The sequence below is a fragment of the Strix aluco genome, chromosome 3, assembly GCF_031877795.1.
Source record: "Strix aluco isolate bStrAlu1 chromosome 3, bStrAlu1.hap1, whole genome shotgun sequence".
Lineage (NCBI taxonomy): Eukaryota > Metazoa > Chordata > Aves > Strigiformes > Strigidae > Strix > Strix aluco.
Genome location: NC_133933.1, coordinates 44,265,742 through 44,289,989, shown reverse-complemented (window position 1 = coordinate 44,289,989; position 24,248 = coordinate 44,265,742). Strand labels below are relative to the sequence as shown.

At 44.3% G+C, this 24,248-nt stretch overlaps 1 protein-coding gene across 6 annotated transcripts; it reads left to right on the top strand.

Annotated features, from left to right (window-relative positions):
- The first annotated feature begins 14,497 nt into the window (after nucleotides 1-14,497).
- On the top strand, nucleotides 14,498-22,202 carry ZBTB18 (zinc finger and BTB domain containing 18). 6 transcript variants are annotated; one of them, XM_074818353.1, is made up of 3 exons: nucleotides 14,498-14,710; nucleotides 16,167-16,250; nucleotides 18,353-22,202. In XM_074818353.1, the coding sequence occupies exons 2-3, from the start codon at nucleotides 16,238-16,240 to the stop codon at nucleotides 19,933-19,935; spliced, it is 1,596 nt and encodes a 531-aa protein (XP_074674454.1). In that variant the 5' UTR covers nucleotides 14,498-14,710; nucleotides 16,167-16,237; the 3' UTR covers nucleotides 19,936-22,202. The 6 variants fall into 6 exon arrangements, with proteins under 6 accessions (XP_074674454.1, XP_074674456.1, XP_074674455.1 ...); XM_074818354.1 differs by lacking the exon at nucleotides 14,498-14,710 and adding an exon at nucleotides 15,467-15,668; XM_074818359.1 differs by lacking the exon at nucleotides 14,498-14,710 and having other exon boundaries at nucleotides 15,686-16,250; nucleotides 18,353-19,040; nucleotides 19,153-19,459.
- The last annotated feature ends 2,046 nt before the right edge of the window (nucleotides 22,203-24,248 follow it).

Genomic DNA, 24,248 nt, shown 5'->3' with positions numbered 1-24,248 from the left:
AAAAAGGAAAAGAGATTCTTGACTCAGCAAGCGCCAGACTAATGACATGACACTAACAGAAAGCAGTGTTTTCCCAGAGACACTGGTAAAAACCTTGTTATTTTTACTTAAGAAATCACCCAACAAAGACCCAGCAACCTAGACTGGGCAAAACACTCAAAATGGAATAATCCTCCATCTGCAGCAGGATGGATAGACAGGGATGGGAGGATTTAATGCATCTTTCTAGCTCTATTTTATTACTCAAACAGTAGAAATTCAAATTAAGTTATTGCTAAGGTAGCTATTTGAATGATAATATTCCATTTCCATTACTTCTGGCTTTCCCGAAGTTTCCCCTCTGGATTGAAACTTGTTGTGTTGAGCATTAAAACAAAACAGTTTGTTTGTTTGAAAACTTGAGCAAATCCTCTTTTTTCCAGTCAAGAGAATGGAGTAAATAGACACTTTTGCTGGTACACATAGACATACACCCATACTAAAAGTGGTTGAAATAGCAAGTAAAAAGCTCTCCTAATGTGCAAACTTAACAGCATTTTTATGTGTGTTGTGTCTATAGACAGAAGAAAGTGCTGTGTGCCTGCTTAAAGATCCCAGGTGTTGCAGCAGGTATACTTGCAGGGCATTAAAACACAGCCAAGAGATGTGTGTGGATATATTGTGGAAAAAAGGGTAACCATTTTTATGGGGTGATTTTCCATATATAGGAAAGTGGGTAGCACTGACACAGAAGATTCGAGGATCAGAAGAAGCTCATGAAACATGTGCATGGCCACAGACACATGGGCACATTCACAACGTAGAATAAGCATTTGTGTATGAGGATGTAAAACGTACAGCTATTGCTCATGTTTATCGTGGTTTCAGGATTTTAGCTTCTAAGTAAGAACTTAGATAGGGTCTTTTTCCCTCTTCCCTTAAAAGAAGGGAAGAAACTTGGGTCAATTTGTGATGAGGTAAGGGAACAGATTAAGTTTGTAATGGGTTGTCTCTCCCCTCCTTTTCCCCTGAGTGGCATGAAAAGGAGCCTCCATATTCCTCTCCCACATGCTGTCCTGAATTTCTCTCCTTTCCTCAACACTTAACTTTTTCTTGGAATGCCTTTACGTGCCAGATGACAGTGAGTTACTGTGCTAATTGCTTTATTCTTCAATAAGGACATTTACTATACCAAACTCCTACAATACTTATGTGTAAATTAGAATTTGGCCTTGGAACAGCCCTCTTTCAACAATTAAAAAGCTTTCTTGAATGGATAGCTTTATAGATTTAAAAGGCTTTGTCTTGGATAGATTTTTTTTTCCTTTTTATTTATTTTTTCTGCATTAGTGGCTGTTTTCACCCTTATGTACCCTTATCAGCCAAGAGGAGACTAATAAGTCTCACCAAATTGCTCTTGTTTATTAATAAATCTGCATTCAGATCTATTCCACGATACAGAATTATGGAGCCCCATGCGCAAATTCCCTTCTTTAAATAACAGTGGTCTTCAAATACATAAGCTGAAGTTTTAGACAAATGTTTATCAACCTGTCAGCTATGCTGAACAGGGTTGCAGCTGCATGGTGAGCACAGAGAGCCACAGGGAGTAAAAGAGGAACTTACCACTTAGTTCTTTTTGCCCAGAGAAGAAATGATAATTTTAGTTATACTTTGCTCGCTTGCAACAATAAAAACAAAACGAAGCCACAGAAGAAAACTGTCATGTTACACCCCTTCCATCTGGCCTGTGCTACACACCCACATATCCCGTCATTCTACAAATTAATCTTTCACACATTTTTTAACAAAAAAAAAGTGTTAATGTTATAGAAGAGAAAATAAGGTAAACAGAGAGCTGTGTAAAAATACATTAACATTAAAATATGGTGGCAGTTATGGATTTTCTTAATTGAATAGGAGAGTAAATATTCACATCAAATCAATGCCAATGGCATGCAAATTAAAGCTACATTAGGGCAGCCTTGATATAGGCATTACCATTTTTGACACTTCTGTGATTTAAAATAATGTGCAGACTTTATTCGTTAATTTTTTCCTCCCTTCTTTATGTTATTTTTGAGTGGGTAATTTGCCATTACAGAGCAAAATCCTTCTCCTGTGCCCTCTTATGTTACTCTATCTTATTTTCTTCTTCTGCCTGGAAGGCCCTGTGAACGCTGGCTCAGTTTAATTTAGGGTTAATATTGAAGCCTCCCCGTTGCTGGACAGATCTCTTTGAGCAGATGCCCTCAGGTCTTACCTGGCCCCAGCACACAGCCAAATAACCTGTTGAAAGAGTCTGAGGAAAGGTGCCTTTGATTCACCATGCCAGGTCCTACAGGCATCCCCCTTTCCTAGTTCTGTGCCTACATTTCCCCCTAGATCTTTCTTCCATCTTCCGTTCAAAAACTTCTTAAAAAAAAGAGAACCAAAGCGAGACCCCTACCACCTCAAAAAGGAGAAACCTAGCAGGGGCTCTCAGGAGCTGTATGGCTCCAGAGGTGAAAGTAGGAGGTATGAAACTCGCTGCCTGGCATAAAAATCAACTCCACCGTGCAGGAAAGTGGGAGTGATGGATCTATACGGGACAGAGATGAAGGAGTACACAGCTGTTGTGATGCCAGCAGCTGGTGAGTAGCAGTTGTACCACAGTGTGGATTATGTAGATATTTCCTCCTGGATGACCGGAGGGAAGTTCAACCCCTACCCTGTGAGGCAGCAGCAGTGTCACACGTGTGCAGCCTGCGCTCCTACAACACTTCATTTTCTGTGGAAGCTTCTCTCTTCCCTGGCACTTTTTCAGTCCTCATCAATCACTAATATTTCTGCATGTTGTCTCCAGATTTTAGGAAGATGGGTCCACAATCACCCCACCATGCTCCAGGAAGAAGCTACATGGACAGGTGAGCTCACACAGAGAGAGCCAGCATGCGCCTCGAAGTGCTCTCCTTGCAGGACCAAAGAGTGGTCAGGTGGACTGGAGAAAGCAGGTGCAGGAGAAAGACAAAGAGCAACACTATATCCCCAACTTGACTGTTCATTCTCCATTCGTACAGACTCAGGAGGTGGCTCTACCTTCTTCTGTAGTGTACAGGCACAGCTAAAAGCTCTAAAGCTTAACGAAGGCTTGATGGAAATAAAAATTTGAATTCTTCTAATCACAAAGTCCCAATAAAAAGAGTCTGTACTGAAACGTGTGCATCTGAATCTACACAAAGCTAAAAGCCAGCATTTAGGTTTTCTTTCTGCTCTTCAGTACATCCCAGGAAAACCAGGTACAACAAATCAATCACAGGGTCACACTACAAGGGTTAGCTGTATGTCTTGGAGGTTGCTCATCAGAGTCCACACAAAAGGTAAGAAGGGCTCTTGGCTGCAGCAAGGACTGCAAAACTGCCACCGCTTAGGAGGTTTTAGCACAAAAGAGAGTCTGTGAACCTTTGCTTCAGAGGGCACCGTGCTAAATTGAGTGACCAGCAAGATTAGGACAGAGGAGTCTGTGAGGAGCTTTTCTGCTCTGTTCTGGCGAGCCCTATCTCATTCACCAAGGTTGGTGTGGAGAGAAGGGTTGTGGGGAGAAGGGGGATAGGGGCTGCAAGGCCATGTGTTTTCAGTTTCAGTGAGCACCTTGTACCAAAGCAGAGAGCTCAGAAGAGGCTCTTAAAGTTTCTCACAGGCACCAAAGACTGTTTATATACATAAACCAAATTCCTTTCCTTTACTAATTTCTTCTAACCTTAGGTTTACCTCTGACTCCCATTCTCCTTTCTCAACTCTTCTTTCCACCTCCCTCCCTTACCTTTTTCTCTCTCTTCTACATTTTTTTATTCCCCATACATTCCCAGGTGGTTGGGGGGTGTTGTTTTGGGGGTTTTCTTTCTTTGTTACAGGGAAATAAGGGATCTTCGAAGTTAGGAAGCCAGGATGCTGAGTTCTTATAGCAGCCTGACACCTATTTTACTGCCTGAAAAAAATCTACCTCATGGTCCACCTCTGCTTTTTAATCTGGAGAGCTGAGATGATAAATGCCAATTGCAAAGACAATTGGCTGTAATGGTTAATGTTTGTGCAACACTTCACATATCTAACCATTGTATCCAATCTTCACCACCAGAAACACGCAGAGCTGCTGCCACTGCCACCCAGACTGTCTCTGAGTGTGATGATTAATGAGCCCACAGCCCTATTTTGCTGTTGAAGTTAATGTTGCTTCCTGAGGGCAACACGCCTGATGAGAGAATTTGCAGCAGTCCATACGCTATATTGATTCAAAATGCCACTGTATGTTTTAATTAGCTTTTAACCATTAAACAGTGGGCCTGGAAATTAAAACGGCACATATGTTTATGCAGCACATGTCTGTACCAAAAAGGTGAGCATTAGGCCCAGTTATTGACCTGTATGCTGAACCGCCACTGGCAGTTAAAACCCATCTTTGTGGCAGTTAATACATTTCCATGGCTTTTCATTTTTGTTAGCTTTATGCCAAATATCCACTTACATCTATTTTCAAGCCTTGAGGAATATATTTTTTCACCCACCCACGCTATCTTTTGAGAGTTATAACATGCTAGAAAAGTTTAATTTTGAGGAGTTGTGGTTTAGGAGCTAACATGAGGGAGTGGGCTCTGTTGAGGCCACTGAGAAATTGGTGTGCTGGGATGAAAGGCTGCACTGTGACCCCCTCCTTTGCACCACCAAACAGTGGTCATTGATAAGGTGGTCATTATTTTCTAACCTGTATTGTACTTACCCTTCAGCATCTGCATAGCAAAGGGCTAGTTGAAGCAATCTCCTGATCAGTAACAGTCATTTTTGATAACTCATGGAGGACAAGGAGGGTATTTTATCCTTCAGAGAGAATGAAAAGAGAATTACGGGCCAGTTATCAAACTGAATTTATCGGACAAAAACAGGAACAAATAATTAAACATTTTAAAACCACCTAGAAGACAATAAGGAGATGAGCACTGGTCCACACTGATTTATCATGAATGAAGCATGTTAAACAAACCCAGTTCCTCTCTGAGACAGGTTAAGAGGCCTTGAGAGAACGGGAGGTAATTGACACTGTGTCTTGCCTTCAGCCAGGCTGCCTACCTTGCCCTACCTGATACTCTTGTGACTAAACCAGGGAACATGGTTAAGACAAAACTAACCAGTGGTGGCAGGACTGGCTGAAAAGCCATATGCAGGGGATCATTACCAAAAATTCACTGCCAGACTGAAGGGCTATATCGAGTCCAGTTCTCCAGGTTGCTGTCCTAGATTTGACATAACTCAATTTTTTCGTTAATGATACAGATAAACAGATTAAAAGCACAACTCTTAAATTTGCAGATGACACCAGCAAACACACTGGAGGAAAGATGGTAATTCAAAATGGTTCTGCAGATTGCAAAATGGCCCAAAAAAGCTGGATGCATGGCAGATAGGATGAAAGCAAAATTTTCTGCTTCGGTAGGAATAATAAACTGTGTAAGTGCAGGATCCACAGCCAGGGCATGGCCAAGAAGGAGGTGGAGCAGCTGGAAGATGGAAAAAATTAGACAAAACATGAGAAACATGACCTACAAGGAATATATAGGGCTGTTTAATCTAAAAAAGACAAGGCTGGATGAGGTACGATGGCTGACCTTCAGTACATGAGCTGTTAGGGTACGGAAGAAATAAACTCTTCTGCTTGGCCACTCTGAGTAGGACAAGAAGTAACAAGTTTCTTACAACAATACTTGCCAGAAGACAGCAGGAAAAATGTATCTCCGGAAAGGCTAATGGAGCAGGGAAGGAAGGATTGCCTGGGTGGATGATGGGGTCTCCTTCACTGGAGATTTCTGAGAACAGGACGGACCAGTGTTTCTCAGAAACAGCCCAGATACAGATGATCCTGACAGCGATCCAGTCAGGGAGATGAACTAAGTGATCTCTTGAAATTCATTTAATCTTTTTTGTTTTTTTCTATTTCTATGTTACCCATGGGAGGTACAGAACTACTTTGTGCCTGAACTCCACACCAGTGAAACAGAAGTGTCAGGGGCCAAATTAAACAAATCAATGAAAATGACTCACATTGAGCTTGGCTGTCTCAAACTGGTTAATCACTTGGGGTTTGCAACTCATACAATTTATCATCTATGCCTGCTTTATCACCAAAAGCAGATATTTGCCAATCATAGTGTGGAGAAAATCAGATATTGTTGTCATGACTGAATGCTCTGAAATGCATTTAAGCTGTACAGACTAGTTAGACGTAATGTATATTTAAAATTCTTGAAACCAGCAAAAGATCAGATTGAGGAAGGAGAGAAAGATGATAGAACAGTGACACTGTGCAAGTTAGTTTAAATAAAGAATCTTATCAAATCCACTGACTACTTGTTCACATCTGTCCAAATATAACTTATGCCATATGTCCTACTATATAAGTCAGCTTGGAGGCAGGACACTTCCCTAAGCAGCAATTCACTTCCTGAATCTGCTCTATCTTCTGGAGAATAGAGAGGGGGGAAAAAATGATACCTCACAGAAAATCTGAGAAACAAACAAAATAACCTTCTAAAAGCCTCTGGGAAATAAAAATCCTTCCTCTACTCTTAACAGTGTGGTTAGCTGAATCTTTTGTCTTCTCATATATTAGGAAGAGTAATCACAGAGATGTTGTTCCTATCATACGCTGCCTTTAAGGAAACCAGATGCCTCAGTTTTACTTCACCTTTTCAGCTTGCCAAAGTGGTAAATATTCTCTTGCCAGTCACCTCAGTGACCATCCTCCCATCATGGAAATACGGCTTATGGTTGCAACCTCTCGGGTCAGACTCCCAGGTATGGCAAATCAACCCCTCTACCATTCAGGGGTCTTCGAGGGCTTTGGTGCTACCCTGAGCAGCAGGCAGGGGAAGGGAGACCCAGCCCTGCCCAGTCGCGGTGCTTCCCAGCAAGATGCTTCCCGATGGAAGCTTTCAGCTGGCAGTGTCGGATAAAAATATCGGCATCAAAATCCCGTTTCAGATACCAGAAGCCTCCTTATGGCTCTAAGAGTTTAATTTTCATTTAAACATCAATAAATAGCGGCATAAGGGTTTAAGATGAATTATGTAAGCCCTTTAGCCATAGCTATTACATTCTGCCACAAAAATGAGCTGCTGTTCTCACTTTGTTTTATGGGCTCACTGTAGCCTGTTGTTATTGTAGCTGCCAAATAAAAACCAGCAAACCATGCAAATGAAAATATAATCTTTTATGCTTTCATAGTCTTAGGATAAACCGGCATGTGCAGTTTTAGAGGAGGGTGGTTTTTTGCAGTCTGTAGTGTTATGCCCCTGTCCTGGAAGCCTCTGCGAGTGGAGAGCAGCAGTGGCTTCTCGGTGGAGACCCCTCGATCAGCTGCTCTCCTGTCTCCAACTGCAGCAACTGTCACAAGCTCACAGGCAAGGAAACACACAATACCTTCCTGAAGGTATAAGAAAGGGTGGATTATGGGTCCTTTCATAAAACTGGAAAGTCCCCTCGCTTTAAAAATAATAGATTTTCACCTTTAACTTCTCTCAAGCCTCCTGGTTCCCTGATGGGAGCACATGCCCCATGATTTGCTCCGAGCCATGTGTTTCCCAAGGGTCTGTCACCCAGCAAACGTGCCAAGAGAGAAAGCCACACAAAGTAATCGTGACAGGGAAGAGCAGCTGAAGCCGAGTGGTAAAAGCATATGACTCTGCACAGAAATACCTGGGACAAAATGTGCACCAGTACATGGAGACAGAGATAAAGAAGAGCCAGGAGGGAGCCAAGTCAGGGACAGGGTCTTATTCATGCAATGTAAAAACCAGGACTGTAAGCATGAGTTAATGTGCTTTCAAGCTAATTACAGCAGAGCACAGCAACTATATTAATGACAGAATATTGAGAATACAAGCACATGGACTAACACATAACATTTAGCCCATAACTCTTCTGTCCAGAATTGAGATTCAAAGATTGTCTCCTTCACCTTTGCAATGTCTTGTCTCTTTCTTTTGTCTGTCTCGGTTTATTTTCGTAGTCACATTCACTGGTGATAACATTTTATATTTTGTGCTTCCTAGTGGGAGCTATGCTGGATGCTGACACCCACTCTTGTGCAGAGATTTTTGCATATTTTTTTTTTTCTCTTCCACCCGTTTTACACAAGATGGTAACATATGGCCTTGGGTGATTAAATGATTTAGTGAATGAACTGAGCAGAAAGAGCAGGCTGATTGGAAGAAGACAGCTTCTGTTTAGGCATAAATGTCTTTGTAATCTGTAATGATAGGAAAGAAATTACAGAAAAAGCATAAGACAATTTAATTGGGTTTTGGTTAAATATTGTATTTTTCAGGTCTGCTTTAAATATAGTGAAATAATAGTACAGCGGCTATTACTTATTTTGTTTCTACAGCATGTCCTTGTAGAAGGGGCACCCCCCAAATGTATGCAGATGCGTACACCCACACACAGCGTATAAAGAGAGAAAAATTAAGCAAACAGTTTTATAAAATTAAATTGGCATTTCACTTATTAACTTCTGAACAAGGCAATCCCACCAAACTTGGTGTTGGTCACACTAGTTGAAAAGGCTTCACACCTTCAAGCTTTCTCAGAATTACTCTGAATACAATACCCAGTCGCACCTGTGTGACGTCAGCAGGAACCACAGAAGGTTTTGTGGAAGAAAGATATCTCGGTATCATCTGAGCAGTCCCACCCAGTACGCCTCTGCCACTGCAGGGGCCCAGGGCACAAATTAACAACCGCTCACGCTCTCTTCCTTCCAGGGCATCATGATCTGTGTCTCTTGTCTTTTTGAACTCTAGGTTTTGCATTTGTTACATATGTTTGGGGAAATACTTGCACATGCAGTGGCACATGGCGTAGGTCTGTCCTGAGCAGATGTTCATGGTTGGCTGGGGTTGTGGGAGAGTGGACCCCAGCAGCCACGTGTTCTTAGACTAGAAATTTGAAGCCAATTCCTTTGTATCCAAAACAAGCAATCTTTTGAGAGAAAACATTTCTATTCTGGTTCCAGTGATGGTGTGCATATCATTAATACTCAACAACCAAATCCAACTGAATTCCAGTTCACATCTCTACCCATGAGGCCAATTCCATTCTTTATGATCAAATTTTTACGCAGAGCCTTGAAATTGTCTTGGGATGTCACAAAGAAGTCACTGATCTCAGCAATCATCCCCATGTGAAGCAGAAGCTGTAGCTTAAAGCTAGACAAATCTATGCTCCAGAAAATGACACCTGGACCTAAAGAAAGTGTATCAGTAGTGCCTGTCCTCAGCTTGCCGCGTGAATGCTAGGTGATAAATCTCAGTGCATGGCACTCCTTCTCCTTTACGTGATAGTATTTGAGAGGAGACAGAAATTTTTGGCCCACATGCTAAGAAAAGCTCTTAGCTGAGCACATCCTGGTGGCTTACCCAGCATGGCTAGGGCTGATAAGAATTACTGATCCAGTCAGACTCTGGCACAATAAAATGCACATTCATCCAATTCATGCAAAGGCTGTATTATGTTATCTTGGCACTTCCTTAGCACTGGTTAACCAGAGTGAAAACTCAGTTCCATGGTGACATCAGCTGAATCTCAGGTGATGGCAGCTCCAGAAACTACTTTTAATTTTTCTGAAAACCAGACTGCCATTAAATAATTTTCACTACCATTTAAAAAAATATATTGAAAATTTTTTTTAAAAATCAAGAGTGCCATGACTCAAGTCCTCCAGAGGTATTTGCTGCTGTACATCCAGTCCTATTAGTCAAAGCATTCTGGGAGAGTTTTAATTTACCAAGGGGGTACCCACTTTCCATTGTTCTATCAATTAAAACAGTAGTAATGCATATGGGTGACGGTATCTGGTCCAAAATAACCTGTAGAGCATAAACCTGGGATGTTTGACTACAGATGAGCAGTTTTAATTGTCCATTTATTTTTTTCCATGGAGAACAAAATGGATGGTGTGTATGGTAATAAGCACAGTACTGCTCTACAATTTGAGGAATATGTAGAAAATTGTGTTATAGAAGGTATAAGAAAGAAGTATTAAGGGCCAAATTTGCAGCTGGTTCCACACTATAGCTGTGCTATGTTAACACTCAAATCTATGGCTCTGGACCCAAATATCACGCAGGCACCTTTGACAGCTCAGGGCTCTTCTGCTGGACTGTCCTCAGGAAGAGTTTCCACGAGTGTATAGCACCATTCAAGCTCCAGCAACAAATGCGACGAACACATTTCGAGGCTTGCAGGCAAAGCTGCCATCTGCAAAGCAGCTCGCTACGTATTAATCAATCTTGAGCAGCAACAAACAATACTGGGAGATTCACCACACAAACCGTTTTAGAAAAGACGCCAGGAAACCTCGATGTTCTCAGATCAGAGGCAAGCGGGGAGGCTCTACCAGAGCTGCAGGCACTCCTGTAGCACCACATTGCAACGTCAGCATTGGTTATGAGCCAAAGGCCTTCAGGCTTGCTTGTTGCCTGGAGGATATAAATGAAAGTCAGCAGGTGCAAAGGTGCAAGAAGTGCAAAATTGCATCATGTCTTTCCAAACTGTGTTTGTGCAGTAAATGAGACTCATTTCTTTCCACACGATATCAAGAACATTTTTATTTTCTTTGGCTTATAAATGTTCTTAGTTCGATTTTCGTGTGTTCTCTACGGTACCTTGGGATGCCTGAGGTGATTTATAAATATGTGTAGAGACCAGGTGTATTGCCAGATGTTATGTCCCTTTACAACAAGGCTTCACCATCCCTTCCAATGGAACGCCTGTCTTATATTATTTTTTCTAATAGAGGATCAACTGGACTACAGGGTATTTGTGAGATTTCCCTGTGTAGGATTTTTTTCTTAATTCACTTTTCTATCATCTTGTTTCTATATTTAAAATAATGTTAAGTCTTTAAACCTCTCTAAATACTCTTTAAAAAAATTAGAGTTCCTTTCACATAAAAAAAATTGCAAATGTCAACAGTTCCAGGTTTAAATCAATGAAGTTTGACTCACTGCCAGAAAGATTTTTAATCTTAAAATGTTACCTACACTCTCTTTTTGTTTCACTCCATCTCCTGTTTTGAAATAGTAAAAAAATGGTTTATTACAACAGCTGTATAAAGAGTAATTGCAGATCACTCTAATATAATTGTATTAAGAAATAACTGCAGCCCCAAGGGTGAACCAGTCATAAGAGGCAAAAAGGACAAAGTGATTTATTTGCCCAAGGTCATATAGTCAAATGATAGAACAGAAAAGAAAATACAACCTGATTTAACTAGGAATCTGCACTGTAAAGTGAGGGGCAATAAGATTTTTCTCAGTACATCTTAAAACATAAGGAGGTAAGTTCACATGTATGGGGAGGAAATAATAAGTGAACAGAATATATGAACAGTAATGCCACACGAAATTTTATTTTAAGATTATTTTTAAATTCTGGGTCCTGTAAAAGTCTAGAAGGACCTGAGAAAGTCCATTTGCTAAATGTCCTCTTTAGCAAATAAATTCTTTGAATTTCTTCACATTAAGCAGCCTCGTTTTTCCCAGAGTTTTATACCATAAAAACAACAAAACTGCCTCCCTCAGTAAAGCTGCACTTGTGTAAGTAAGTATTCACAAACTGAGGTCTTACTAACTGACCCCAAGCAGTTGGTGAGAGGGCTTATACTGGGAAGCATGAGGCAGGATGCCGTTTAGAGATCTAGGACAACATAGCTAATGTAATCATTTCAGGCACATTCACTGACAGTTTAAATATATATAATTGCATAAGTTAGTTGTATGGTTTAGATTAAAAAAAACAACAACAACTTTAGAACTATTTTCAACGGTATTTCCTATTAAAATATTTTCAACATTTATTTTTGCAGTTGAAGGAAAAAGCAGTTCAGTAGTTATAGGGAAGATGTTCAAGAAATGACAGGCAGCAGGGAATAGAGCACTGATTTTTCTCAGATGAAGTGATTATTAGCACTGAGGAGACAATCAGGAAACATGAAGAGTCAGCATCTTAGCTGGTGCATCTTGAAGACAAGGACAAAACCCCATCGAGTTCCAGGTATAATGGAACATGGAACATGATGCCAACGGAAAAAAAAAAAAACACCTTAAAGATGGAATTATATCAATGTCTAAGAAGGACGGAAACGCTATGAGGTTAATAATTTAAAAAATCCCACACTGGGTCTGCATGAGCAATCAGTTCACCAAAGGATAGAGAGAAAAGGGGTTTATATTTTATATTTTTTTATATTTATGTATGTAATGCTTGAAGCATATGGACACCTAGATGCTAGCTGCTGTGTGATATACATAGCAGTGCTGTCAGATACATTAGGCACAGCTAGAATTCAGTATGTTTCTTTGTAACGGTTTCATATTATTGAAAGAGACTAAGTAGGTGCCTTCAGCTTGTATATCTACTCAATCAATTTTGGTTATTAATACATAACTGAGTTCTTTTTCTTTAAACTCTTGAGTTGCTGTTGGTGGGCCTAGTTTTCTTCAAAATACTTCCCTCTGTTAACTGTTTACCTGAAACTTAACGGGAGATGGGGAAATACCCAACTCCTTGGATTAGCCTTTTCCTAAGAAAGACCTTAGCTCTTCAAACCTGACCTCCACTGCCCTATCCTAACCCACCATTAAGCCGTGGTATTCTCCAAAGCCGCTGACCTCAACCTGCCTGTGAACCACCCCGAGGTCTGGAGAGCTCCTTTTCCCCTCAGGCACCGTTCTTCCCGCCGCTGCCCAGGAGCGGGCAGGCCCGGGCACGCGCACACCCCAAACGACGCTGACCTGCTGGCAGGGCTCCTCGTCACCTGCCCTGCTGCGGCGGGAAGCACAAATATTACTGACAGAAGAGCAATGCTAGAGGTGGAAACTCTAGCCCAGGGCTGGGCAATTCATTAAAAGAGAGAGGAGCCAAAGTATGCTCCCATCGCCGTCTTGTTACAAATTCACAAGTGGCCCATGCCAACCGAGGAGAGAAGCTAGGACACAAACTACAGAATTACAAAGGTAAATATTTATTCACGTGCATGAGGTGTCCCAGCCAAACTGGGCACACCCTAGGGATTTTCCTTTAGCGGTTTTATACCAGGGTATGATATGAATCACCTAATTACCTACTAACGCATATTTCTAATTATCCAATCATAAATGTGGTGCAGCAAAGCAATTATATTTTTTTGTGTCTTGCAGCAGCAGCATCCATCAGCATCCTTGTGGCTTATCTGTTAATCCAGATGTTTCTGTCATCGACTTCTGCAAAGTTATCAGGCATCAGCAACTTGTGTTTCTCCTAGATACGGATCCCTCAGTAAATTTTGCATAAAGTTTCCTTATCTTAGTTGATCGCTTGTTCTTCTTAGTAGGGGCAGGTGACGGGTCTTGGGTCTTGAGATAATAACACAGCAATTATATGCTACTAATGTTCTTGGCTCCTAACGACTGCACAGTCTCAGTAATTTACATCACGCTCTCCACCCTGAACGGCCCCGAGGTAGCACAGTAAGGCCCAGGCAGTGGGGCTACCTGCTGCCCAAGATGTGTGGGCAGCCCACACCGGGCGGGTGGCGACAGTGGGCAAACTCCTCGCGGAGCGAGGCCGGGGGTGGGCAGTTCCCTGAAGGTGGGCACGCTGGCCTGGCCAGCACCGGCGGCCGCCAAGGCCTCCCCGGACAGGCTGCGCACCCTTACACACGATCCCACCGCATGGGGCCTAGGCCGGCACAGGTGACCCCGCCACCGCCGCGGCCAGACAACAACGCGGGGGCACACTGGAGGCGTCCGGCCTCACCCCCCGGGGACGCCGGCCCAGCTCGCCCCACCGGGACGCGCACAGGGCCGACCCCAGCGCCGACCCCGGCCGCGGCCCCGGCCGCACCTGCCGGCCCGCCACCCCTCCACCGTCCCGCCATGCACCGCGCCACCCCCCCCACCCCGCCCCGGCAACCGGCGCGAGGCCTCAGCCCGCGCGCGCCCTCAGGAGCAAAGCCCCGCCCCCTCCCGCCCCGCCCCCTCCGCGCTCGCCCCACCCTCGGCCCCGCCCCCTCCCCGGCTCGGCGGGGCCCCGCCCCCTTCCGCCTCGGCTCCCCGCCGGGTCACGCCCCCTGCCTCACCGCACGCCGCGATTGGCGGCGCCGCCGGCGTTCCCGGGCCGCCCTCCTCCACTCAGCGCCCGCCGCGGCCCGTCACTCATCGGCGGGGCGCCGCGCCGGTTGGCGGCGGCGGCGGCGCGGGCGGGCCGGGCTGTCAGTCAGGGAGCGGAGTCCGAAGTGGGGAGCGGGGAGGGGAGGAGGGGGCGAACATCTGTCTGCCGCAGCCCGGGCCCGGCTGTGCCGCCGCCGCCGCCGCCGTGCGTGCGCCCGTGCTGCGTGCGCCCGGCGCCCCCGCCCTCCCCCCCCCCGGCCCCCGCCCCTCCCCCGCGCCCGGCCGCCCGGCCCCGGGCTCCGCGCCGTCTCCGGCCGTCGGTGCCATGGGGAGCCGCTGAGCGCGGGGCCCGCTTCGCTCCGCCGGCTGCCCCGCTCGCTCCTCAGCTGCCGGCAGGGGGGAGGCCGGGGGGGCGGCGGCCAGCGGGCGCGGGGGGCGGGCGGGGGGAGGGCGGGAGGGGGGCGAGACGCGATCCCGGAGCGGCAAGTGAGCGAAGAGGAGCCGGCGGGCGGCGGCGGCGGGAGCGCGGGGACTTCGGGCCGCCGCGGAGTGTGAGTCCCGCTGCCCCCCATCCCCACACACCCGCCGGGCCGGGCCGGGCCGGGCCGGGCCGGGCCGCTGCGGCCCCGCGGGGCGGGCGGAGTTGGCGGCGGGTCCGGCGGGGGGTGGGCGCAGCCGGGCGGAGAGGCGGGGGGCGGGGGCAGCCCTCCCCGGGCGGCGGGACCGGCCGCCCCGGCGCCGCTCCCGGTTACTTTTCTTTTGTTGCCGCCGTGACCCGGGGGCGGCTTTTCCTGCGCGCCGGGCAGCTGCTTCCTTCCCCGCGGGGCGGCCGCCGGCGCGCCCGGCCCCGGCCCCGGGCGGGGGTGGGGGCGGCGCTGCCCGGCGGGACCAGGCCCCCGCGCCGCAGGGGGCGGCCGGCCCCGGCCTGGGGTGGCGGGGCGGGGGGGCGGGGGCAGCCCCGGCGAAAAGTTGCCGCCGCCCGGCGGGGATGGGGGGGCCGGGCCCGCCGGGAACTTGCTGCGCGCCGCCGCCGGCCCGCGCCGCCGCGCCTCCCCTCACGGCCCGGCCCGGCCCGGGGGACAGCGGGCTCGTCCCCCGCCCGGCAGCGGGCAGGTGAACCGCCCAACTTGGTAGAGGCGAGCGCGGCGTGAGTGTCGCCGGGGGGGGCCGGGGGGGCCGATCCCGCCGGTGGTGCGAGAGGCACGGTGCCCGGCCGCGCCGACGCCCGCTGCCCGCCCTGCCGAGCGGCTGGTGGGGAGGGGGGGGCTGCCGGGGCCGGGGGCTGGCGTCCCGGTGCCACAGCAGTCAAATAAATGGCAGCCCGAGCCCCCGCAGGGGAAAAGCGATTTGCGAGTAAAGCTGAACGCTTGAAATAGTGCCCCGGCCAGGTTAACTGCTTTGCTGTCTGAAATGAGCTTGAGTTGGAGTGCTCGGTGTCGCTTACGCTGCCTGAGCGTTGAAACTGAAAGAAGCGACGGTGGAGCGGGGAGCCGCCAGTTGAGTAAATAGGTTCGGTTTAATTTCCTCTTTAACCGAACCTCTGGGCTCAGTAGGACCGGATCGGTATGGATTTCTCGGGTAACCCTGTGGCTGGGGTACGCTGTCAGTATAGAAAGCGGTCCTCCAACTTGAGACAGAAGTGTTGCTATGCTGCAAATACAGTAGAGCCCCATATGTTTAGGATTTTCTTTTTTTTTTTTTCCTCCCTGTTAGAAAGTTTGAAAAAAAGAGACTTTGAAGTATTTTGTTTATACTAACAGAAGAGAAAAGTTCTCCTAAGAAAAAGCTGGTGGCAGGAGTGTAGAGGAGTAGCATATGGCATTAAAAGGAGCACAGCTGGAGGTAGCATTTCCATCTGAACATGATGTCAGAGCAGCTGACAGCCTGCCATCCCTCAGCCTTTTATTCTAACACACAGACAGGGAGTTAGTGTGTGCAGATCTGTGTGTGGAGAAGGTATCTCATTCCTCTCTAACATCATCTCCACTTTGCATCTGTCTCTCCTAGTCTGCTTTTTTTCCACCGATCTAACAGACCTGGAGCCAGCAAGACTCAGAGGAAAGGACTTAATCAGGTTTATGTGTACTAAAGGTAGGAGTAGCAATAGATTAGATACAGCATATTTCTGTTTTGGTGTGTTGTTTATTGAATTTCAGAAAAAAAAGATCACATTACTTTTCTAACCAAGTTTAGAGGTAATATATGAAATTGAGTGTTAAATAGATAAGTGGACTTGGTCAAAAGACTTGGGCTACAGTTGGAGAGTATCAGTTCTTGGGCACATTGTTAGCATTAACTTTAATGCATATTGGGAGAATGTCTTGGTTTGGAAGAAGGACAGAGCAAGTTCATTCTTCATTTCTGAGACCAAAACTGCAGTGGATTTAGTGGCAAGCCTAAAGAGAGTTCTGCTTTCTGTTCTTGTATTGCATCTTTTAAAAGACTTTACCGGGGTTTTGGTGAAATATACAAAAGTGTGCTTTTTTGAAAAGGACTGTTCTGGCTAAAATGTGTTTGTGGGCAAGTCTTTCATTAAACTTCACGGTTAAATATCCAGCAGCTCAGAACCGTAGTAGCATACAGCTGTAGTGCTTCTGAAAGATAGAAATCAGTTATGTGTTTAAAAACTTTTGTACCCGGGAGAACGGCTTGACTGGTTTCCTCTTTTCTTTCTCGCATGTAGCATTTGAAATCTTTTATTTCAGCATAACAATAATTATTTGAAGGAGTTTTTGTATTTGCGACTAATTTAGAACTTGTAGATTTGAGCTGCCTGAATTGGCCAGACAGCTGTAATCGCACTCCTCTATTCTTAATCTCTTTATCTGGGCAGCAGCTGCCATATGGCCACAGTCAGCTGGATCAGATGTTTATAAGCTTCCTTCTTCGTCCCTCTCTGTCCTTTCAGCCTCCTAATTTGATCACAGCTACCTTGTGAGCTGCCCTCCAATCTTTATTTTTAGCCCTCTTAAGGATTAGGATTGATGTTGGCTGTGGGGCACTTAAAGTGATTGTATTGTAAATCTTCGTGCTTTACTCTAGCAATGGTATTTTACAGAATATAGCAGGGGTTGTGTTGTAAGTTTTAGTACATCTTGGTTTGCGAGGGATGAGGATTTTTCAGTAATATCTGCCAGCCTAGAGATCTGCTTAGATGGTTTGGGAGAGCATTGCTATCAATCACAGAAGAATAGATTAAGACAGGTTTTTAAGAGATTTTACTTTCCATTTGAGTTTCGACTTCTCTACTTCTTTTTTAAGTTTATTTTTTCTTTATCATCGAGGAAGGTGAATAGAAAAATACTTGGGTAAGAACAGTACTCGGGATACAGATTTTCAATGTGCACACATGCACACACGCTCACATTGAATGACTTTTTTTTTTTTTTTTTTTTTAAGTTTGGTACTGTAAACTCTGCCTGGTGTGGGAGGGGAAGGAAATTTCTGTCCTTCTGCATAGGGGAAGCGGTGCTCATTGGCGTTTTGCTTGTTAGTTTTCTTTTGTAAATTCTGCATGTTGGCAAAAAATGTTCATGTTCTATTGTACAGTATGGAGAAGGTTTAAAACCTGGAACTGAACTTACTACAAGAAGAAAACAACTTGAACTAAATTTCTAAAAACCTTCATTTTGCTGTCGATATAAATTGACACCCGTAAATCATTTTTATACTTTATGAATGTTAGACTATCAGATTTGAGTATATTAGCATTTCTTCATGTGCGAACCTCTCCTCTTACTACAATTTGACTTTGAAAAGAAGGTTGATGAACTGATTTTTTTTTTTTTCTTCCCCCTCTGTGATCTCTCAAACTTAGTGTTAAAAAAAACCCAAATTTTTTCGGGGGGGGGGGGGTCTGCCCTCCTAGGGTTGCAATCTGGAGGAAGTTCCCTTAAAAAAAAAAACCTAACTATTGAACAGATTTTATGAACAGCAGTGATACTTTAAAAAAATCACAAATGTACCTATGCGCCTAGTAGAATGGCTTATTTACCATGGAAAGGAAATCGTAACTTCAGTGGTTGATCGGGGAAAGAGTTGCCATCGTACATGCGTGTTAAATAATCTTCGCACGCTGTCCGCACCAGAATTCTGGCAATATAAACACGAGGCTTTTAGAGTAGAATAACTTGGATTCATAAGTTCTGTGATTCCGACCTACATTTAATTTTTAAAAATCTCGTTGCTTATAGGTTATGAAGACAGTATGGAGTTTCCTGACCACAGTAGACATTTGCTGCAGTGTCTGAGTGAGCAGAGACATCAGGGTTTTCTTTGTGATTGCACTGTTCTGGTAGGAGATGCCCAGTTCCGAGCGCACAGAGCTGTACTGGCTTCATGCAGCATGTATTTCCACCTCTTTTACAAGGACCAGCTGGACAAAAGGGACATTGTTCATCTGAACAGCGACATTGTTACAGCCCCAGCTTTCGCTCTCCTGCTTGAATTCATGTACGAAGGAAAGCTCCAGTTCAAAGACTTGCCCATTGAAGACGTGCTAGCAGCTGCCAGTTATCTCCACATGTATGACATTGTCAAAGTCTGCAAAAAGAAGCTGAAAGAGAAAGCAACCACGGAGGCAGACAGTACAAAAAAGGAGGAAGACGCCTCAAGTTGTTCAGACAAAGTGGAGAGCCTCTCCGACGGCAGCAGCCACATGCCAGGAGACTTGCCCAGCGATGAAGACGACGGAGAAGATGAAAAATTGAACATCCTGCCTAGCAAAAGGGACTTGGCGGCTGAGCCTGGGAACATGTGGATGAGATTGCCCTCAGACTCAGCAGGCATTCCCCAGACTGGCGGAGAGGCAGAGACGCACGCAGCAGCAGCTGGAAAAACAGTAGCCAGCCCCTGCAGCTCAACAGAGTCTTTGTCCCAGAGGTCTGTCACCTCCGTGAGGGATTCAGCAGATGTTGACTGCGTGCTGGACCTGTCTGTCAAGTCCAGCCTTTCAGGAGTTGAAAATTTGAACAGTTCTTATTTCTCTTCGCAGGACATGCTTAGAAGCAGCCTGGTTCAGGTGAAGGTGGAGAAAGAGGCTTCCTGTGATGAGAGTGATGTTGGCACTAATGACTATGATATGGAACATAGCACTGTGAAAGAAAGTGTGAGCACTAATAACAGGGTACAGTATGAGCCGGCCCACCTGGCTCCGATGAGGGAAGATTCGGTCTTGAGGGAGCTAGATAGAGAGGACAAGGCAAGCGATGATGAAATGATAACTCCAGAGAACGAGAGAGTCCAGGTGGAAGGAAACATGGACAGCAGCTTGCTCCCTTACGTGTCAAACATACTTAGCCCCGCTGGCCAAATTTTCATGTGTCCTCTCTGCAACAAGGTCTTTCCTAGCCCCCACATCCTGCAGATCCATTTAAGCACGCACTTTCGAGAGCAGGACGGGATCCGCAGCAAGCCTGCTACCGATGTCAATGTCCCGACCTGCTCGTTGTGTGGTAAGACTTTTTCTTGCATGTACACCTTGAAACGTCATGAGAGGACTCATTCAGGTGAAAAGCCCTACACTTGCACCCAGTGTGGGAAGAGCTTCCAGTACTCCCACAACCTGAGCCGCCACGCAGTGGTTCACACGCGGGAGAAGCCTCACGCTTGTAAGTGGTGTGAACGCAGGTTCACGCAGTCCGGAGACCTTTACAGACACATTCGGAAGTTTCACTGTGAGTTGGTGAACTCATTGTCTGTCAAAAGCGAAGCACTGAGCTTACCTACTGTCAGAGACTGGACCTTAGAAGATAGCTCACAAGAACTTTGGAAATAAAATTTTTATATATATAAATAATATATATATAAATCTATATAGTTGTGGTACAGTCTAAAAGCAATCTTGTTTCCTTGAACTGAAAGTTTGGCTATTAGCTTGTTTTTGCACTTTAAGGCAGCATGAGTATTTCACTAATTTAGCACTCCGATAAAAATGAACTGTAGAGGTAATCCGACAAAGTAACAGATTACGGAGCGTATTTTTCCCCCTTTTCGGAATAGAAGCCAGCGGATACTTTACTTCTAAGGAATCTCCAATTCAAAAAATTTGGACGTGGCTTTATTCTCCCCAAAACACTGCGTTCTTTTAAGGTCTCGATCTTTTTCCTCATAAAATCTGAATGTAGAAATCCTCTCCCAATTTTGTCAGTTCCTTTACATTTCTATAATTGCATGAGTCCTTTCTAGCTGTTGGAAACCTGAATGCTTTTAGACCCAAATGGAAAATTTCTGAAATGCTGGATTATCTATTTTTAAACAAGCAGTTGACTTAAAACTTATTATGGCAACTTCTGGATTTCTGACAGTTCCCACTGGAAAAAAAAAAAAAAACACAAAAAAACAACACAAAAACATAAAACAAAAACCCCGAGAGTACACTGGGATCACTGGGACTCTGTCTTACGTGAAGGTTTGCTTGGGATGAAAAAGGATATTGCAGCTTCAGCAGTGATGAACTGTGTGTTTAAAAAATGTGAATTACTGTTATTGTATACTGTAATTGATTACATGGGCCGGGGGGAGGTATCAAAGAACTTGGCAGGTTGTGTTGATGCTCTTAGTTGAGTCTTGAAAAGTAAATATTAACGCTACAGAAATGCATGATTTTCAGTATATTTTTGTCTTTGTTTGCATTGTATAACTTTAACGAGTGAGTTGAAAATTATTTAATTTCCTTAGGAAAAAAAAAACCGACACCGTTGAAAATGCCGGTGTTATGAAGAAGAGAAATGCACTGTTTTTATTTTATCTAATTTAAATTTACTTTCCCACTGTCTTTAAGTTGAGAAGAACTTAAGCTACGAGTCGCCGATTTAGCTATGTTAACAAGGAAAAAAAAATGAATGTTTACAACCAGGCTTCGAGATTTGCATGTGCGGTGTGCATTTACTAACCCCAGACCCCTTCTAATTGCACAGACCCCACGCCAGCTCCAACTGAGGTGCGTCCATTTCCCCAGATGAGCATTTGTAGGATTCCTGCTGCACCACTCCACCACAATAGGTCGTTCTTTTTTTTCCCCCCCGTTGAAAAGAGGCTGTGGACTGAAAAAAAAAAAAAAAAGGCAAAAAAAAAGCCCCGGGCTGAAAGGCCTGGGAAGGCCTGAGTGACAGGGGGGCCGGGGGAGGGCAGGGGAAGGACTATGTGTATCCAAGCAGCAGAGACTGCAGCCTGACGTGTGGTTTTAATGACCAACACGCAGGTCAAAAGCATTTTGCACAGTGTTTGTTTTCCTGTCTTGCACTTACAAATAAGGTCTATGGGAGTAGCATGGAAAACGTTTGCTGTTTTTTCCTTTTTTTTTCTTTTTTTTTTTTTTCCTCTGCTTTTGTTTAAAATTTGATCGCCTTAACTACTGTAAACATAGCCTATTTTTGTGCTTAAGATACTGAATGGAAAACTCCATTGTGTATTGCTGGACTGTTTTGGAAATATTTGGTCAAATGTGTGTTAATTTGGCTGTAATGGCATTTAAAACAAAAAAAAAAAAGCTGTGAAAATGGCCTTGGAGCGTTATCTTTAGTTACTTGAATAGTCTCTAGGTTTTAAAACTACATTCTTTTCTTAAGTTAGAGAAGACAATCAGTGTCTGAGGAAAATGGACTTTCTCTTGGATTTTTTTGTGGTCCTCGTGAGTGATTGCTTTTTTCCTTTCCTTAGTTTCACATTCTTCTTTTGTTCTAAAACTTAGACTGACATCTAGCTTTGACAATCATAGTATGTTTTATTTTCCTGAGGGGGGAATAACTTATAATGCTGTTTAGTTTTGTACTATTGGTGTGTTGGTGAATTTTTAAACTGTGTGCTAACTGCAATAAATTATATGAACTGAGAAATCAATTCCCTTGTCTTTTTTCCCTCTTTTAAATTATAGTTACGGAGTATTTTTTATAATGTGTAACTTTATTACTTTTGTACAGACTTCTATTGCTAACTGTGTATGGAATATGTTTTCAGTATGCTTTTGAGCACTTTGTTGCTAACGTACATATTTACATCTCACTTAACATTTAAAAAAAATTAAATGCTTGTGTTTTGAAAGCATTTCTGTGTGTGTAGCTCTCGATCATTCTGTAGAGGGTTTTTTTGTTGGTTTTTTTTTTCCTTCCCCAAACACTTTTGCAGGAGCAATCTTATTAAATTCCAGAAATTTTGCTACCATGCAAATATCTATACATAGGCACAACTCCTTTTCTGGGCTTAATTTCACCCCAAGGAGCTCTCTCAGGCTCACTCTTTTGTATTCAGTCTCTATCGGAACATTAGAGCAGAAGGCAACAACTTAATCTGAAGCATGGCCGGGTACTGACTGGCCATCAACCTTACAGTAGGCAGTCAAAATGTTCACAATACCAGTAATACATCAAAACTGTCTGGACTACGGAGGAAAATTGAAATAATCCTGAATTTGTTTGGGGATTTCTCTTATGGACTAAACATTTATTTAAAAAAAAATAAAAAGCAGCTTAACAAACCCTTTGAAAAAGACCTGGTTTAGATGCTTGTTGCAGGATATACCCAGAATTCTTGTTTGAGGCCGCTCCATCCCAGGAACGAGACCAGCACTGCAGAGCCCAATGGGAATACGAAAGTAAGAGCTAAATTGGAAGTCTGGAATAGAGACAGCAGGAGCGATTTGAAGGGGAAAAACCCAAAATCTTAATTTAAACACTCCATTACATTTGTCATCTGCCTAGGTACAACTGAAGTTGCGCCTTGACCAAATGAATCCCGGTGCCTAATGCTATTCTGCTTGTCTTCCTACATCTATGGTAATTTGTACTTGGCCAAAATGATCTTTTGAACTGTTTTATTCTTTATAACAATTTTCAATCATCATTTGTTGTGTCGGGGGGGGGGGGGGGCGGTGTTGAGTTATTACAGATATTTTGAAAACATTTCCTTTTGTCAATGTTAGCATCTTTGGCTGCATAGATTTCTCTTTTTCTAGCTGCAGACCTCTTCTGTATGCTTTTATATAATAGAATATTCTCTGTAGTTAAGACGGTTTAAAGTATCGTCAAGACTGAAAAACGGCTAATACTGCAGTTCTGAAATCCGTGCAGCTGATGAGCTTTGCATGTGGCTCTAGGCAGATTCACCATTTGTTCTCCAACATTAAGATTTTCAAGGATTGTGGATTCCCAAATAAAACTAGACTTAGAAGGAGCCCTTCTTCAGAAGGGTAACGGAAAACATAACTTAGCCATTAATGACAAAATAATTCAAGATATCCTTTATACTTTTGGGTTTTATCTAGATGATCTATACATGTGCAGCACATGCTTGCTTGTGGCTATCAAAGTGTTTCTTCAATGAAAAGATGAAACATACACCTGTGTGTTGCGTCTCTCCATAAGGTTCAATGTACGGACATACCTAAATAGCTGTAACTTTTTTTTTTTTTTTTTAATACAGTCCCTAGATAAGCTTGAGAGAACATTTTATTTGGCTTCGGGATAGGTGGTAACAAAATCCTCACAATTCATGTTGCCATGATGGTCAAAGGCAAATTGCAGGAATGGAAACGATGCTCTAAACTTTGCAGGTTCAGCAGACTTTCTCTGACTGGTGGTAGTCATCACTTTTTAACTGTGAGTCTTGGGCTAGAAGTACTGAATATCGTTCAGCTATTTTTTTTTACTGTCTGTGATAGCTTAATATTCTTTAATTACAAATTATTTCTCTAAACTCCAGCTTAGGGAGTTGGTGTAACAAAGGCTTTTGAATCAGGTGTAGCATTCTACAGGACATCTACTTACTGAGACCTTTGCCTGTTTTAGGTGCAATTTGAAGAAGAACTCGGTAGGAGTTTAAAATGAAACTTTGTGGCCAAGGAAGGGCTTCATTTCTTTTCCTGGTCTCCTGCATTAGGGTAAAAGCAAATGCCAGACAATCCCATACACCTCTGCTGAGCCTAAGTGAAACCGGCATGTGCCTTCAAAACTTGCGTCACCTTGTTGGATACTTAAATAAAATTTTAAAATTAATTTGCAAAGGGACAGATTCTCTTCTCCTCCCGAGCAGCCGTGCTGGCTCACCTGCTCGGGAGGGACACCACCATTTTCTCTCCCTGCCGCAGCATGCCCT